At 35.4% G+C, this 14,891-nt stretch overlaps 1 protein-coding gene across 1 annotated transcript; it reads left to right on the forward strand.

Moving 5' to 3' along the window:
• The first annotated feature begins 2,588 nt into the window (after positions 1–2,588).
• On the forward strand, positions 2,589–14,129 carry LOC140135633 (probable serine/threonine-protein kinase pats1). The gene is made up of 6 exons (XM_072157207.1): positions 2,589–2,752; positions 3,720–3,848; positions 10,917–10,985; positions 12,031–12,175; positions 12,820–12,971; positions 14,023–14,129. Exons 1-6 carry the CDS (start codon positions 2,609–2,611, stop codon positions 14,104–14,106), a joined length of 723 nt encoding a protein of 240 aa, XP_072013308.1. The 5' UTR covers positions 2,589–2,608; the 3' UTR covers positions 14,107–14,129.
• Positions 14,130–14,891: the final 762 nt, after the last annotated feature.

Raw genomic sequence — 14,891 nt, forward strand, 5'->3', positions numbered from 1 at the left:
TCGCTATGAGCAGCAATAGAGTCACAGGTCTCGGAACTCCCACGGACAGCGAGGACGCTGTGACAAAAGAGTACGTAGACAGCCTCGTGCAGCACGAGCACGAGGTCAGCCTCCACGCCGTTGGTAGGTACATAGTCCTACCGAACGAAGAAGACGGAACCAAAACGTACTTTTCTGTAAGAGCAAAAAAAATTTTGATTTGGACGATAATAAATTGGTAGAACTAAAGAACGATGTAAAAGATGGTACGCACACATTCAACGCAAATACTAGAGATATTGCAATTACATCTAGAGTTTTATCGAGAGTAGCCAACCCTCTTTCCGATAAAGATTTGGGTATTATGCAATTAAGCGGTGATCTCATGGGTTTTGTCAATCCAAATCTACAAGCACCATGGGTCCTTTTATTTTCGGCAAAACCTGGAATGCTCGCAAATATGGAATCTCTCTTGACATTTCTACATCCTACCACAAATAAACATTCCTATTTCACGATTAGGTGGAATAATGGAAGAGTTACCTACTCAATAATAGTTTCGAGATAGGGGCCGAGCTCTCAGGCTAAGTATACACCTCACTGTACCTGTACGCATACGCATTTACTCTTGCCATTCATCAGCTGAAATGACTCATTTTTACGATCTGGGCATGCTCATTACTGTATTTCACGTTAACAACTCCAGAAAATTCGATTTTTTTTGTGTTGGTTTTTGTTTTCAATACACAGACTTGGATTTCAATATACAGGCAGGAACTTACCATATTCTTACAACACATATATTCAACTGCAATTCAAGCAATAGGTTTTGACAGATACCACGATGTGTAAATACAACCTTTATTGCCCAACATTCAACAATAGGATATTGCCTGGATATTTTGAAAGACAACTCATAGCTGAATTTATTGCATCGCTGTGCTTATAGCGATTAGATTTTAGTTAATGAGATACCAATTATACCAATTGCTCACCGCGCGCAGAGTATAAAATAAGTTTATTTTGTAACTATGGGGTCCACAACTTATAAGTTTCCACCTAATACTTTTTAAAATAAGTCCAAAAATATTTTATGAAATGTAACAAGGTATGCATAGCCCTTTGTTTTACACATATGGACCAATTTATAGTGTAAGAAAAGAGGCCGTTTTAAAAGTTGCACCTGAGTCCATAGCAGTCAGATTTTCTTTAACAAACACATGAATAGACCTGGCCTGCTGTATTGTTTTAGAGCTGACTCCTACGGACTCAGACGCAACTTTTAACACTGTTTAAAACGGTCTGTTTTTTTACAAATTTAACCATTGTGACTGAATGCAATGACATGTGACGCTATAATTTGGTCCATATGTGTAAAACAAATAAGGCCTTTTTACACATTTGCATTTTGTTAATATTTTTCGATTTATTTAAAAAGGTAATTAGGGTAAACTTACAAGTTGTGGACCCTATAGCAGCTACTCTTAGCAGCCGGCGGGGCATTTATAGACCGGTTTGTTTACTGTCTATACAAAATAATTATACATTTACCTGATGTGGACGATGTGGCCTGCCTAATAAAGGTCACCCAATTTCGGAAACGTGACGCTGATTGTACAATATTTTTTATATTGATTAGCAACAGTTTCCAATATGCCATGTATGCCAGCGCTCAAATCGGACACAAATAGACACTACAGTCTGTTGGCTAGACGTACATTGTAAGATATGAGTATGAATGCATCATAGGTTTCTACAGTAAAATCAATGATTTTCATTTTCCTCTTGAAAAGTTATTTAAAGAGATTTTGACTTCTTGCTTCTTTATTTGTAAGAATTTCCCAATTTTTCAAGAGGGCGCACACATTATGATTTCATAGCGACATTATGTGGGAATGTTTGTACTTATTTTGATATCACTTGATAGAGGGGACCCATAGATATACATTTAATAGTACCAAATATAACGATATATGAAGTTTACAATTGAAAACTCAACATATGGCTCAGTAGTTGTAGGGTTAATTACCATCCCCTTCTATTGAAATAATTATGATGCATTGATACGCCAAACCTATAACAATGAAATCAAGCTACAGATCAACGTACGTATAACCCCTTGCGTTTTCGTTTCTGAACTAATAATTACTAATAGACAAACAGAAACTGAAAGGTTATTAAAATAGTCATTAGGTTATTTTATTAAGTAGTCAGTGTACCACCACAAATTATGTGAATGAACTTTTAATAACAGATTAAAGACCTACAGGATAAAATTACTGACATTGTAAAGAAAGAGCCGTACTTTGGAGAAGAAATTCCACTTCGCTGGTTGAAATTTGAAAAAAGTGTAAACGAAGCAACTCGAACAGGAATTCACTACAAAGAAGTCAAAGAGGTAATGTTTACAGTAATCATAATGAAAATGCTCTCTGCTTGTATTTTTGTGAAGCATAAATAAGTGATTTTCTAGATAATACCTTAACATTTAATAGTATTTAACTTTTTTCAATTCGCTTATTTTCATCACATATCAAATTTTTTGACAATGTTATGATCTTATTTACAGGTGAAAAATATGGAAGGGGCAAAAGACATTCCCACCTCGTCTTCTGAAGAATTGACAACAATGCTGGAATTTTACCATGACCTTGGTGTTATTCTCTATCACCCTCATGCCAAACCACCACTACAGGATCTTGTCATCTTAGACCCAAAATGGCTGATTGGAGTTTTCAAACGTGTTATCACAGTACTCAACCGGCGCGAACGGGTAAGAGTTAACATGGGTTAATTATTTTAAAGGTTTGTGACCCGATTGACGGCATCATCCAGCCTCCTAGAAGAAAGTTCACATTTTTCATATTACCCCGGTAAAAGAGACATCTATTATAAACTACTCTTTTCTAAAACACCTATATTTTAGAGCCATTGGATCTTCATTAAGGAAAGGCACCTGCTACTACGAACGAAGCTCGATATATCCACTGGTTCACCTGTCATTGACATGTAACTTTTTGGTTCGGCCGGTAACTTTCCTAACTAGCAGTCCAGTAGCAGTTATATGACTAGCACTATAGATTGTCTAAGGGATTATTATATACATTCATAGGAGGACAAAAATTGTCAGTCATAATTCATTAAATTAATATCTTCATAAATACCAACAAAATAAACACCATTTGATCCGTGTCCCGATGTCCAATTTGTTCCAAAAAGTGTTACTTCTGGTACACTCTTAAAACAGCGTGTTCAAATTGACCCTGTAAGTAGTTAACTATGCACCTTACCCCTAAATCGTGGTCAAATTTTGACCTTTTTATGGTTAAAACTTGACCACAATTTAGAGGTAAGGTGCATAGTTAACTACTTACTTACTTATTTATTCAAACAGTTACAGCTGTTGATGATACAAAAAGGAAATAAAACCTTTGACCCTTGTTGTATACACCAGCATGTTGTGATGCAGATGCCATTGCACATACTACTCTCTCGTAATAATCCAATTATATACCTCAATATTTGGACGTTGTTCTTGACTCGTGTGATAAATGGTTAGTTGATTATCATTGCACTTTTGAAAAATTGAGAACATGGACTGTTATATGTCAGAGAAGCCTGTAAACAGGACATTGTACCGTCACAACAAACACTGAAGGGAACAGGCAAACACTCAGTTTGTACAAATTATTGTTATTACTTGAAATAATGATATTTTATTTATTTGTTTTGTACATCAGAAAGGTATAGATGTAACCCCACAGGCGCAAGCTCGGCAAAAGAAAGAAGGTATCCTAGAGGATGGTTTTATCACCAGCATGTGGAAAGAATTCCTAACAAGCGATGATCCTGAGAAGAATATGGAGACGGTAATGAGAAAATACCATTTTGAGTCATTAGGTCTAGGAATGCAGTACGTTCTAAACTACTGATAAAATTTCATGAATGAGAATACAATCATGCATAATGAAAAGAAAAAGTTTCCCCGGCTTCAATGGGACTCGAACCAGCGATCTGTAACTTCCCTGTAGCTTAAGACTAGGGGTCTGTTACCGTCAAGCAAAATTTTAAATATGTGGACAAACTCAAAAAAATAGAAATCCTTGATTCTTTTAGCATGGAAAGGGTTTAGGTGGTACATTTTAAAAATGACATTTAAAAAGTTGCATTTGGCCTGTTGGCATGGTAACGGACAAAACAAATTTTAGTCGAAAATGACCAAAATTTACAATTTTCATTTTTGAAAAAAGGCAAAGTTTGGTCGAATGCCACAAACATATAAGATGTGATATAATTTTTTTATTTCTTTCTTCAGATAGGGGCATGCTTTGGTAGTCCTTGCAAATGAAGAAAGAGCTTGTCGCTCTTTTAAAAGATCCTTTAATTTTAAGTAGAAAAAACACATTTTTTGGCAAAAATTGTAAATGTCATTTTACCCCAACATTGAAGGGGTGTAACTGTAAAGAAGAAGTTGATATTTTGTAATTGTATGGTGGCATAGCTAGAGTGAACCCTTGCTGACAGATATATAGTTTCAAAAAATTGGGGTCTCAACTTCTAAAGAAGTTCTAGCTTTTTAAAAGTACCAAGTTTTTGAAAAAATGTGTATTTTTTAAGGGGAATTTATGGCAAAAAAGACAAATTTCGCTTAAAAGGATTGTGTTTAAATAACCGTATATAAATGAAATAATTATTGAATATATTTCTATTGATGAAAAGATTAAGTGACTTCTTAAATTTGAGTCTCAGTTTTAATGGTACAAACAAGCTATATTATAATATAGCTTGTATATAATATAGCTTGTGAGGGGTCTAGTACATGAACCTATACCATGGTTCTTAGCCGTCGCAAAGGAGCTCATAGGGTACTGACAATATACCGGTAAACGACACATCTGATTTGCCCAGGTTTTTGTTTGCCACTGCAAGCTAGGTGGTGGCAATGGACATTGGAGCACATTTACGGGGCAGACTATACTACAGACACGCTCTGATAAGGGCTTAGAAAAACAGTGCAGAAATGTTCAAATATGCAAAATTCTTTGCTCACTACGCTTGCATTATACATGTACATCTAGACCATTATTATAAGGTTTGCAAATTGGGAACTCAAACATATGTCATGTGCGGGGGGCAACGATTTGTTGGCAGGCCGGAAGGGGCAAGCAATTCTTTTTGGCACGCCGTTTGGAAGTTTTAAGCCTAGCCCTCATGTAAAGTTTCATCTCCAGCAGATGGATCTTCAGGGAATTCAACATCAGAAAATATTAACAAAGAAACATTTGAAAATCATCAACATCATGAACTATGTGCTGCTTTTAACATCAGGCAGCTACTAGTACTAACCCAGTACAATCAAGTGTTCACCAATTCTACAAGAACACCAATCAGCAATAGGAAGTACATGTGAAGCTTTATCTTCAGTAGATGAATCTACTAGCTACGGTGGATTCAAGAGGTATTGCAAACGCTATTCAGTTACCCAAGGAAACATGTACATCGACATACATAAAGCATTGAAGCATTGACGCTAGTAGCTCACATTCAGTCAGGAAAATATGACAAAATTACAAACATCAAAATTAAAAAGCCTTCTAGCCAAGATAAGAGGAAATACAAACGGACAGCAATGCATTCTTACTGAATCAGAGATATGATTAGGTCATGAATTGACCCTCTGTGTTATATACCACTAATAGGCCTGGGCAGGGGCTATTTTAGATGAAAAAAGTCACTGCACGTTGGCGATGTAAAGTCTTGGTGATCAACCAGCGGCAACAAGCTTGCGGGGAGGGGTGTTGTTGGAGGCAGGGGTGTAGGCAGGGATAGCCCCCCCCCAAAAAAAAAATCGTAGCGAGCGTAGCGAGCAAAAAACATGTTTTTTTATGCTTTTTCTGTCAAACAAGATGCAAATTTGCCCATCTGCGAGCGTAGCGAGCGAAAAATTCAGGTTCTTTATACTTTCTTGGTCAAAAAAGTCCAAAATTTGAGAAAAGGTCCAAAAAGGTCCCATTTTTCAAAATCAGCCTCCAAAAATAAAACCTGGCTACGCTACTGGTTATAGGGGAGTTTCCTCCTTCGAGTTTTGGAGATTTTTACAACATCACTCATTTAATCAACTCATTTTTGACCGTATTAGTTACCAGATTGGACACTTGATACTCTTGAGTTATAAAGCAACGTTAAGCCTTATCTACAAACAAACCTGCAAAATACTTTGCTCTTATTTTGTTACTTTTTGAAAACAGAAAGAACACCCACGAAATGAGTACAAAATACTCTTCCACTTTCACAAAAAATTCACCATAACATTGAATTTAAAAAAAGCAACTTGGCCGAAAGCCCAACAAAATGATTTTAGGGGGGAAATTTCTGCAGTCCAATACTTTACGGTTCACTTGTAGGGATTATAGGACTATTTTATTGGCAGGTTATCAATTTTGCGAGCTCAAACGGGTTGGGGTGGGTCCTTAGATCCCCTGGTGGAGTCGTGTATCAAAGCCCCTGGCGGGGGCCCAGGGTGTAGAGCCCCAAGCTCACTAGCTTTTACATTTAGGCCTTTTCAAGGCATCGGACCGTAGAGCTTCCCCAGCACTCATATTGATGATTTATATAATTTAGAAAGGATGGAACTATAATCTCCAGGTATAATCTCTGATTTTTGAAGAAGTTCGAGATGAAAAAATAAATTTTCAAAGGGATAAAAATTACGAAGCCGGTCCGCTGACCTGCGCGAAGGCCGAAAAAAATTAGCATTTTAATGCTAAAATGAGCTAAAAATTGGGTTAATTTCGCTCTCCTCTTTTTGCATGGGCGTAGATTTCAGGTAGGATAAAATGGCCAAATATGAGTTTAATTTTGTCAGAAACTCACAGACGGGCGTCAACATGGGGGAGGATGATTGCATGGACCATCACCCCCAAATAAGAAAAAATTGGTGAATCACCACCCCGGTATCTAGGCCTGTGTCTTTTGTTGCGATCTCCAAGCGTTGCCGCATCCCACCCCATATAGCACGCACGTTAGCAAATGGAAAGCTGCCAGACCTAGTTTAGATTGTGAGCAAAGCGTGGGGGAGTTGATGATACTAAGTAGCGGTACGCCAGCTATTGGTATATACATAAGGCCCTTTGAAAATTGGAGTTTTCAAGAAACACAAGGAAAGGGGTGATGAAGTGTTAAGTGCGCGCAGCGCGAAAATTTTGAAACTTTACCTGAAAGTGACCATACGGTAGGTGCTAAGCATCCCTATTGAATTGTCGAATTGCATCGAAATATTTTAAGCACGGATTTTAAATTCTCACTGCACGGAATTTTAATCTCACTGCACAAACGTGCCAGGAGGCACGTTAAAATAGCCCCTGGGCCTGGGCGATACATGGAAATACGACGAGTAACTATTTGTTTGCATGGCATCTGAAAAGACTGCTTTAAAATCGCTGAAATTGACCAATAGCCAAAAAAGTACTTTTTAGGGTTTGATGCTTCAAAATGGTATATTTTCTCTCATTATATAACATTTTTGTTGTAATAGTACCAAAATTCATACGCACGGCTACGGTTTTTAGTAAATATTCGCCCTACCATATGTGACCGTCCACGGCGAATGAGCCGTAAATTCCTCCCCGGTCAATTTTGTTTTATTTCGTGTTTAAAAATAAACATCATAAACTTAAAATGGTATATCATTTGACTTCAAACGATATCCAGAAGCGGGGTTATGGTTTGTTAAACTTTGCTCCTTCAACAAAATTATAGCTTTTACGTTTTTACATGTGTCTCTTTTTCCACATTGTTGGCAATAAATATCAAACAGTCATAATTGGCGGTCATTTCAAATCATCCCCAAGTCAACGAGGTTTAAGAAAGTTCTCTCATTGTTAATTGTTGGTTATGCATACCTGTACAAAATAAAATGCCTGGTAACCCACCACTTGAAATGGATTTAGCAGTATAAGCAATAAGGTAGAAGCTTATTATCCACTTCAACAATAGGATTATTGATTAGTTTTTGACTATCGAAATGAGACGGATGTCGGGCCAGCTTAAGTTACCGATGAATATGACCTTCGTACACATTTTACACCGTAACTCAGAATACAATTTTACGGCTCATGTGTGCTGCCGGGTCACATATTGTAACTTTCAGCTTCGAGTGCGCACTGCCATTTTGAGGTGTTTACGGTTCAGTGCGTTAAAACAAGAAAAGTCTCAGGTCAACCTATGTTGAGTTTTTGATCATTTGGCATCTAAATCATATAGTTTCACCTGATATTAGTGGCATTTAACTTTGAGAGTTCTGAATATGAGAAACGTCCACCCGAAATTAGCCATTTTGCCATTGAAACCCGTGTAATACATAATTAGTGGTATTTAACCTATAGTTAAAAGAAAGAAACAAACCCAATTTCCAAGAAGCAGAAAGAATTTATTATTGATGGGTATGAGCATGGAGAGGTCACTGGGAATCCGGGCTGGGAATAGAGAGACCCTTCTGCAGTTGCTAAGCAAATGCGTTTTTTGGCGGATGTAAAATAGCAACAAGAGGGCATGTTTAGCAGGCCTACATCTGAGACGAGTATCTGCCCCCACAACACACAAGTAGTTTTTTTCCGAGAGATCAATGATGAACTTGCAGATCCTGCAGATACAATGGTATATCAAGAGTGCCTAAAGCAAGCGGTGCAGAAACCAGAACTTTATCATCCCATTACTCCTATTACTTTGGGAACAAATAGATTATTTGGAGAACAAGATGACAAACTTAGCAGTGTCAGCATCAAAACTCTTACAGACATCTGTCAGGCACTGTTCATGATCTCATTAGAAAATCCCACACATGAGCGACTCCGTTTATAATTCTAACACGAAGTAAAGACTTGAGCATCACTTTATGATGGGTTGGCAATGGCTTCACCATGTCCACATTTAACTTTCAAAAAAAACAAAAACAAAAAAAACTGTGACATTGCATTTTAAAAACAATAATTCAAATGCATTGTCCAGTCCCCCATGTTTTTATAAACATTTTTCTATTGTTTTGTACAATGTTTGATCGTTCTTACATTTGAGATTTGTTTTCAGTATCATGCAGGCTTAGAACTAAATTTATAGATAACATTGTATAAAACAAAGAAAAATGTTACTTGGTATGTCAGTTGCTGTTGTTGCTATAAACCCCAGATAAGGTAGAAACAACTGGTAAAAAGGACTTTAATATTATAAATCCACGAAATTATCACATTCTCATTATGTTTAAACCATATTTAGATTATTGGTTAGGTATTTCAGATAAAGTCAATCAATGAGTCCAGTAGTGAATATAGGCCTAAATAAGAAGTATAAATGATTATTATACATGGAAAACCCCTAGCCTACTCCAGAGTAGTGACCAACTGAAATATGATGTGTTTTATTTGGTTTCAATAGTTATAATCGATTTATCCATTGTTTAGGAAGAGTAGAGATTGTAAAAGACAGATAACCACCACCAAGAAATTAATGCACATGGTAACCATTTTGCACTCAACTTTGCACATTTTTCATGCATTAAACCATATGGCTGGGGGAGGGGTCACTGGCAGTTTACTAAGTAAAAATTACTTAAATAAATGATAACCAATGGTTATGATGGTTCAATGAACTATTCTGGGTATGTTATTTACAAATCACAAGCCAATAAAGGATTTTTTATATTGTGAAAGTGCTATGTAATTAGCTCATTTTTATCGAAAATAGCGAACTTTCTTCAAAGTAAAACTTCGTTATGGGGTAAAGACCCCAATTTTGTTATTGGTTGGTTGATCATCCCCATTCATAGTCATTCTCATCCAACCCCTGACTTTAATCAACAAACTTCTTCTTGAGAGTTATTGAATTTCAAAGTTATACCACTTTTAAAAAAATGCAAAAAAGATGGATTTTGCATTGCATATTACACAATATTCTAGGTGGATGAGAAAACTGGCAATACTATTTTTGTTACGTCTAATACATAGGTATTTATCAGCAGCAATTTAAATTGTTCCATACTTCTAGCAATTTCATTAGTGCTAGCTAGAAAAATGTGTCTTTTTCGAACTGTAAAATTGAAAAATGTACTTTCCTGTGGCATTCTTCAAAGAATTTTGATCAAGTTACAAAATCATTAGACCCAAATACCTTTCCTATCACAAGATTTAGGCAAATTCCATGAACCTTTATTTTTGGCTTTGTCCGCACATTGCTGAATTGATCTGACGCCTAACTAACTGTGTCATATAGGCACTTCAAAATAAACCATTAACATCAAAATGTTGCTTTTATTCCTTTGTTTACTTAAATATGACACAGATTTTGTAAAGATGGAGTGGTCATTTTACGTATAATTAGCCTGAACGTCGAAAACAAATATATATATATGATCATTAATACGATGATGACATTGCATAATACCGTAATGTTGTATAATGTTGTGTGCACGTTGCGTGCATGTTGACCGGAAATACATGAATCCGTAACATTATCATTTGGAATCATCAAAAGGGATTTTTAACAATATATGGCCACAATCTTACTCTGGAGTTTTTGGAACACTTATCTGAAATAGCATCAACAATGGTTAGCTGAAGAGTTAGCTGATTCATAGTAAAACAGTCTTGAATAACATTAATTTTGTGAATAGGCCCAGATGAATAATTTGATATGTTTTTAGTGAATTTGGAGCATGTTTTATTTTCTCTCTGTGTGATCCTGTAGGTTTTGTGTGGTCTTTGTTAGGGTAACGGGGTTCAAATACATTTTTATCTCGTTATTTTGGCTTAAAACGGATAGAATCTATTACTGACAGTTATTACCAATATTTTAATTTTCAGCATTTTGTGTAAAGAAGAACACAATTAAAATTTTAATGTACATTAATAAATATTACAAAAAAATATTAAAATAATTATTTTCAGAAATCCGCTTTGCTGAGCCTGATGGAAACGTATGACTTGCTAGTGAAACAAGATCCCTGCTGTCAAAAGGTAGAAATGCAATGGAAAAAGTGGAATACAGTTGATTCATATTGATTCATAGAACATATACTTGCTTACAGAAGTAGAAATATGGCATGAACTCTGAGGGTGGGGTCCCTAATTATATTAGTAGTGAACACCCCAAGTGGACAAAGGTTCCCATTTCGTATTTATATTTTGGATTTCGAAAACCCTCTATATTTTAAAACTCACAGCAATAGCAATAAATATTGGGCGTAAAGCTTTCAATTTTATTATTATTATGTTTAGGATCCAACATTTTTTACACACTTGGATTCCCCCCATACCTAATAAAGGTTACACTTGGATTTGAAATGTTCGTGTCAGAATGTAACGTGAATATTAAAAAATGGTTGATGCACACACTGACTAACCATGATATCCCTGGACTAACACACATAGGATGACCTAAAATTATACTATACCAAAGAAGTTCCTAACTGCACTGGGTAGGCGTTGAAACCTACATCTTTCACATGCGAAACATCTAAGGAATATTCGGTAAATGTTTTGTTTTGTCTTCGTTCATAGATCGTCATGGATCGATAGGATAACTAATAAAGGATTAAGTAGCTCGGTTTTTTTACCGGGACAAATGGCCCAGAAGCTCGTGATATTATTCATATTACACTATGTTAGCCAAAATAAGGTGAAACATGATGTTTACCCGCTCAATTGCAATTTTGAAATATTTTAGCCCAAAAAATTCAAACTCAATATGTTTACCGGGCTATTATTGGGTCAAATTCTGAACGGTAGACGCAGCTGGATTATATCTGCTTTAATTCATGACTGCGGATTTCAAAATTATGCTGCTGTATAGTAATGTCAGCACTGGCACCTATAATGTAGAAAATAGTATGGTTCGTCCATATAGCAATTTCTGCTGTGGTATTTATATTTCCCTTCGGAGATATGTTTTATAGGACAGCACGATCATGTAATGAAAAAGAGCAACATGTAAACTGAAGTACGAATCTTTGATGGGCATTTTGATAAACATCGATGTATCTAACCTTTTCTGTCTTTTCAGAATGAAGCCGTCAAAGGCTCAAAGGCGTCCACTCAATGCTACTATGTCCCATCTCTATTTCCGGATCCTAAACCTGCGGACCTACGTTCACAGCCAGTTTCAGGAAGCACTGTGTTCTACATCGATTTCGGTTCTTTCTTACCAGGTATCCATCATAGGCGTAAAAAATAACAGTGACGGAAATATCATTGCGTGTTATTATTATACTCATCTACCCCTATATTAAATGAATGACCATTATACCAAAACGGTTAATTGTGTGCCAAATTTGAGATTGAGATATGCATTCAAATCAGAACTTATTTCTGCGTATTATGACACCTCATTTGTTGCAATGGTCCCAATATTGATGCCGCAGCGCACATTTAAATGAGCGTAATTCTAGATATGAAATCCTATCTGATAGATGAATATCGAATGAAAATACTATTGTGCTTTTTTTCGCATACTGTAAAACATTTCGGCAATCACAGACAATGTCTTTGCACAAGTTTGGTACCATGATTTATAGCTCACAAAATGTTCGATGTGTTTAGTTTTCGAATGTATTACTTGTAACTACGTGCGTTGATTTATGAAGTTACCATCTCCACAAATTAAATGTTGTTTATCTAAAAATGTTTGTGATGGTATGGTTCTATTTCGCTACATTTTAATCTGCCTGTGTCAGTGTTGTCGGTTTTCTACCACCGTTTGTCAGGTGTGGTGTATGGTTGTTGTTTCTGTTTTTGGGTGTTTTTTTTTTAGTTTTCTTTATTCCAATTATTATTTTTCTTACAACATTTTCAGGCGGAATTGTACACAGACTGATGGCTCGTGCCATAGGATGGTCACAAGCACAAGGGGCAAAGCATCTACCTACTCTCACACGTTCTATGAGTACATTCTATGCAGATGATCGCCACAAGCTTAGACTTCAAGTCATCTCTAAGCGCATTATGGTATGCAAATAATAATTTCATGTCATAATCAAGGTAGTAATATTCGGCAGAATTTTGATGCATTATAGAGATACCCAGCAAACACAAAACGTTTTCGACATCATTCGCAGAAGGTTATAAAAGGTTGTCAGAAAACGGTTAAATGTTGGGTTATTTAAAGGGTATGTGAAGGGTATAAAACGTTTTCATAACATTCAAAAACATTTTTGAATAACTTACTGCAAATATTTTAACACAATGTTATTAAAGTGTTGACAAAATATTTGGCAAAAAATGTTTGCAAAAAAATAGTTTACAATAAAATATTGAAAACATTTTATTGTTGTAGTGTGTTTTCATACAAAACGTTTTAAAACGTTTTCATGACCTTTATATAACCCGACATTTAATGTTATTAAAACGTTTTTACCTAAACCAAAACCCAAAATATAACTTGTTTAAAACGTTTTTAAAACAGTTTTGTGTTTGCTGGGTAGTGTATTCCTGTTTTAAAAATAAAAACTAAATCGTCCAACCTTTATAAAAAAATATGGTAAATTGGCTTATTCTAATTATTTTTAGGTCTCGTGGATTGGAAATTTTACCTTAATATTAATTCAAGCACTATTATTGTGGTATACTACCATTATTATTCCTACCACCACCATTGTTATTGCTATTATTATCAGTATTTATTATAATTAAATTTATTATATTTCCTTTTTTTATTATTATTACTTGTATGTATTATTGTGATTATCATAATAGTTATGGTAATGATGGTTTGTGTGTGAACTGTAATACTTATATGTGCAACCATGTAACATTTAGATCATAAATATTTTTGTATGTGGAGATGTGAATTTATGTGAAAATAAAATCTGAATCTGAATCTAACTTCTTAATTCATCCCATTTGAACATCTATATCTATTAATGTTAGGTTATCATGATTGTTGGTAAATTTTAACTTATACATTATGAGAGTCAGTAAAGTTGTTCAATGGGTTTCATTTATTTTTATGAATACTTGTATTCTCCTTAATTATCTTTTAACACATTTTTACCTTCAGGTTGCCGTTATGCCTGCAGTAATTAAAGGTGGTGTCTCAAACACTAGTGCTGATCCAAACACGACATTTAAGGTATGTTGGTAGGAATACTAAAAAATGTAACTTATTCTAAAAGTTTCGATACCATTTTGAACCGTCATATCTTTCATAAGGACTGTCCAAGAGGAAATCAAAATATATATTTAAAAAGACGAAATTCATGCAATTATTTTGATACCAAAAATATTACGGTTTCCTTGCCTATTGCAACATACAAGACCAATTAAAAGTATACCTCAAATGCAAATAAATTTTCAAACTTCTCCCCTTTTTTTGTGAAATTTCGACGAAAATTATTATCTTATTCTGTTATGACATAGTTGATGATGGTAGATGGAAATCATTTCTTAATAGAAAATCCAATCTAACAAGGGGTACCGTATTGTTTGTATTAAACGCCCCCCCCCCCCCAATAAACGCCCTCTCTATTTTGTCAATGAAAAATGGGCAAAAATGCAAAAAATTTCCATGCAATATCGTGTGGTTAAGCTTAAAACATGCATCAGTCATGTCAGTGACGATCGCTAAATTACATGGACAAAACCTATAATGACACAAACTTCCCTCCAGTTCATTGCCTAATTATGGTAGAATTTCACTAAGTAAATGATATTTTTGCTTAATATGCACTTACAGATGTAATTTGTACCGCGATAATATCGTATTCGAAACGAGGCGACATCTTTGATTTCAACCCGGAAACGAAGAGGGCGCACCGCCAAATCAATCCACGATTTATGTACTACTGAAATTCGGTTAAAATGGTCCACCGCTTATTTGAGCTTGTTGCGGCTTTATTTTCTAAAGATATTGTCAAAATTAGCACGTTT

This window comes from Amphiura filiformis, chromosome 2 (genome assembly GCF_039555335.1).
Source record: "Amphiura filiformis chromosome 2, Afil_fr2py, whole genome shotgun sequence".
NCBI classification, from domain to species: domain Eukaryota; kingdom Metazoa; phylum Echinodermata; class Ophiuroidea; order Amphilepidida; family Amphiuridae; genus Amphiura; species Amphiura filiformis.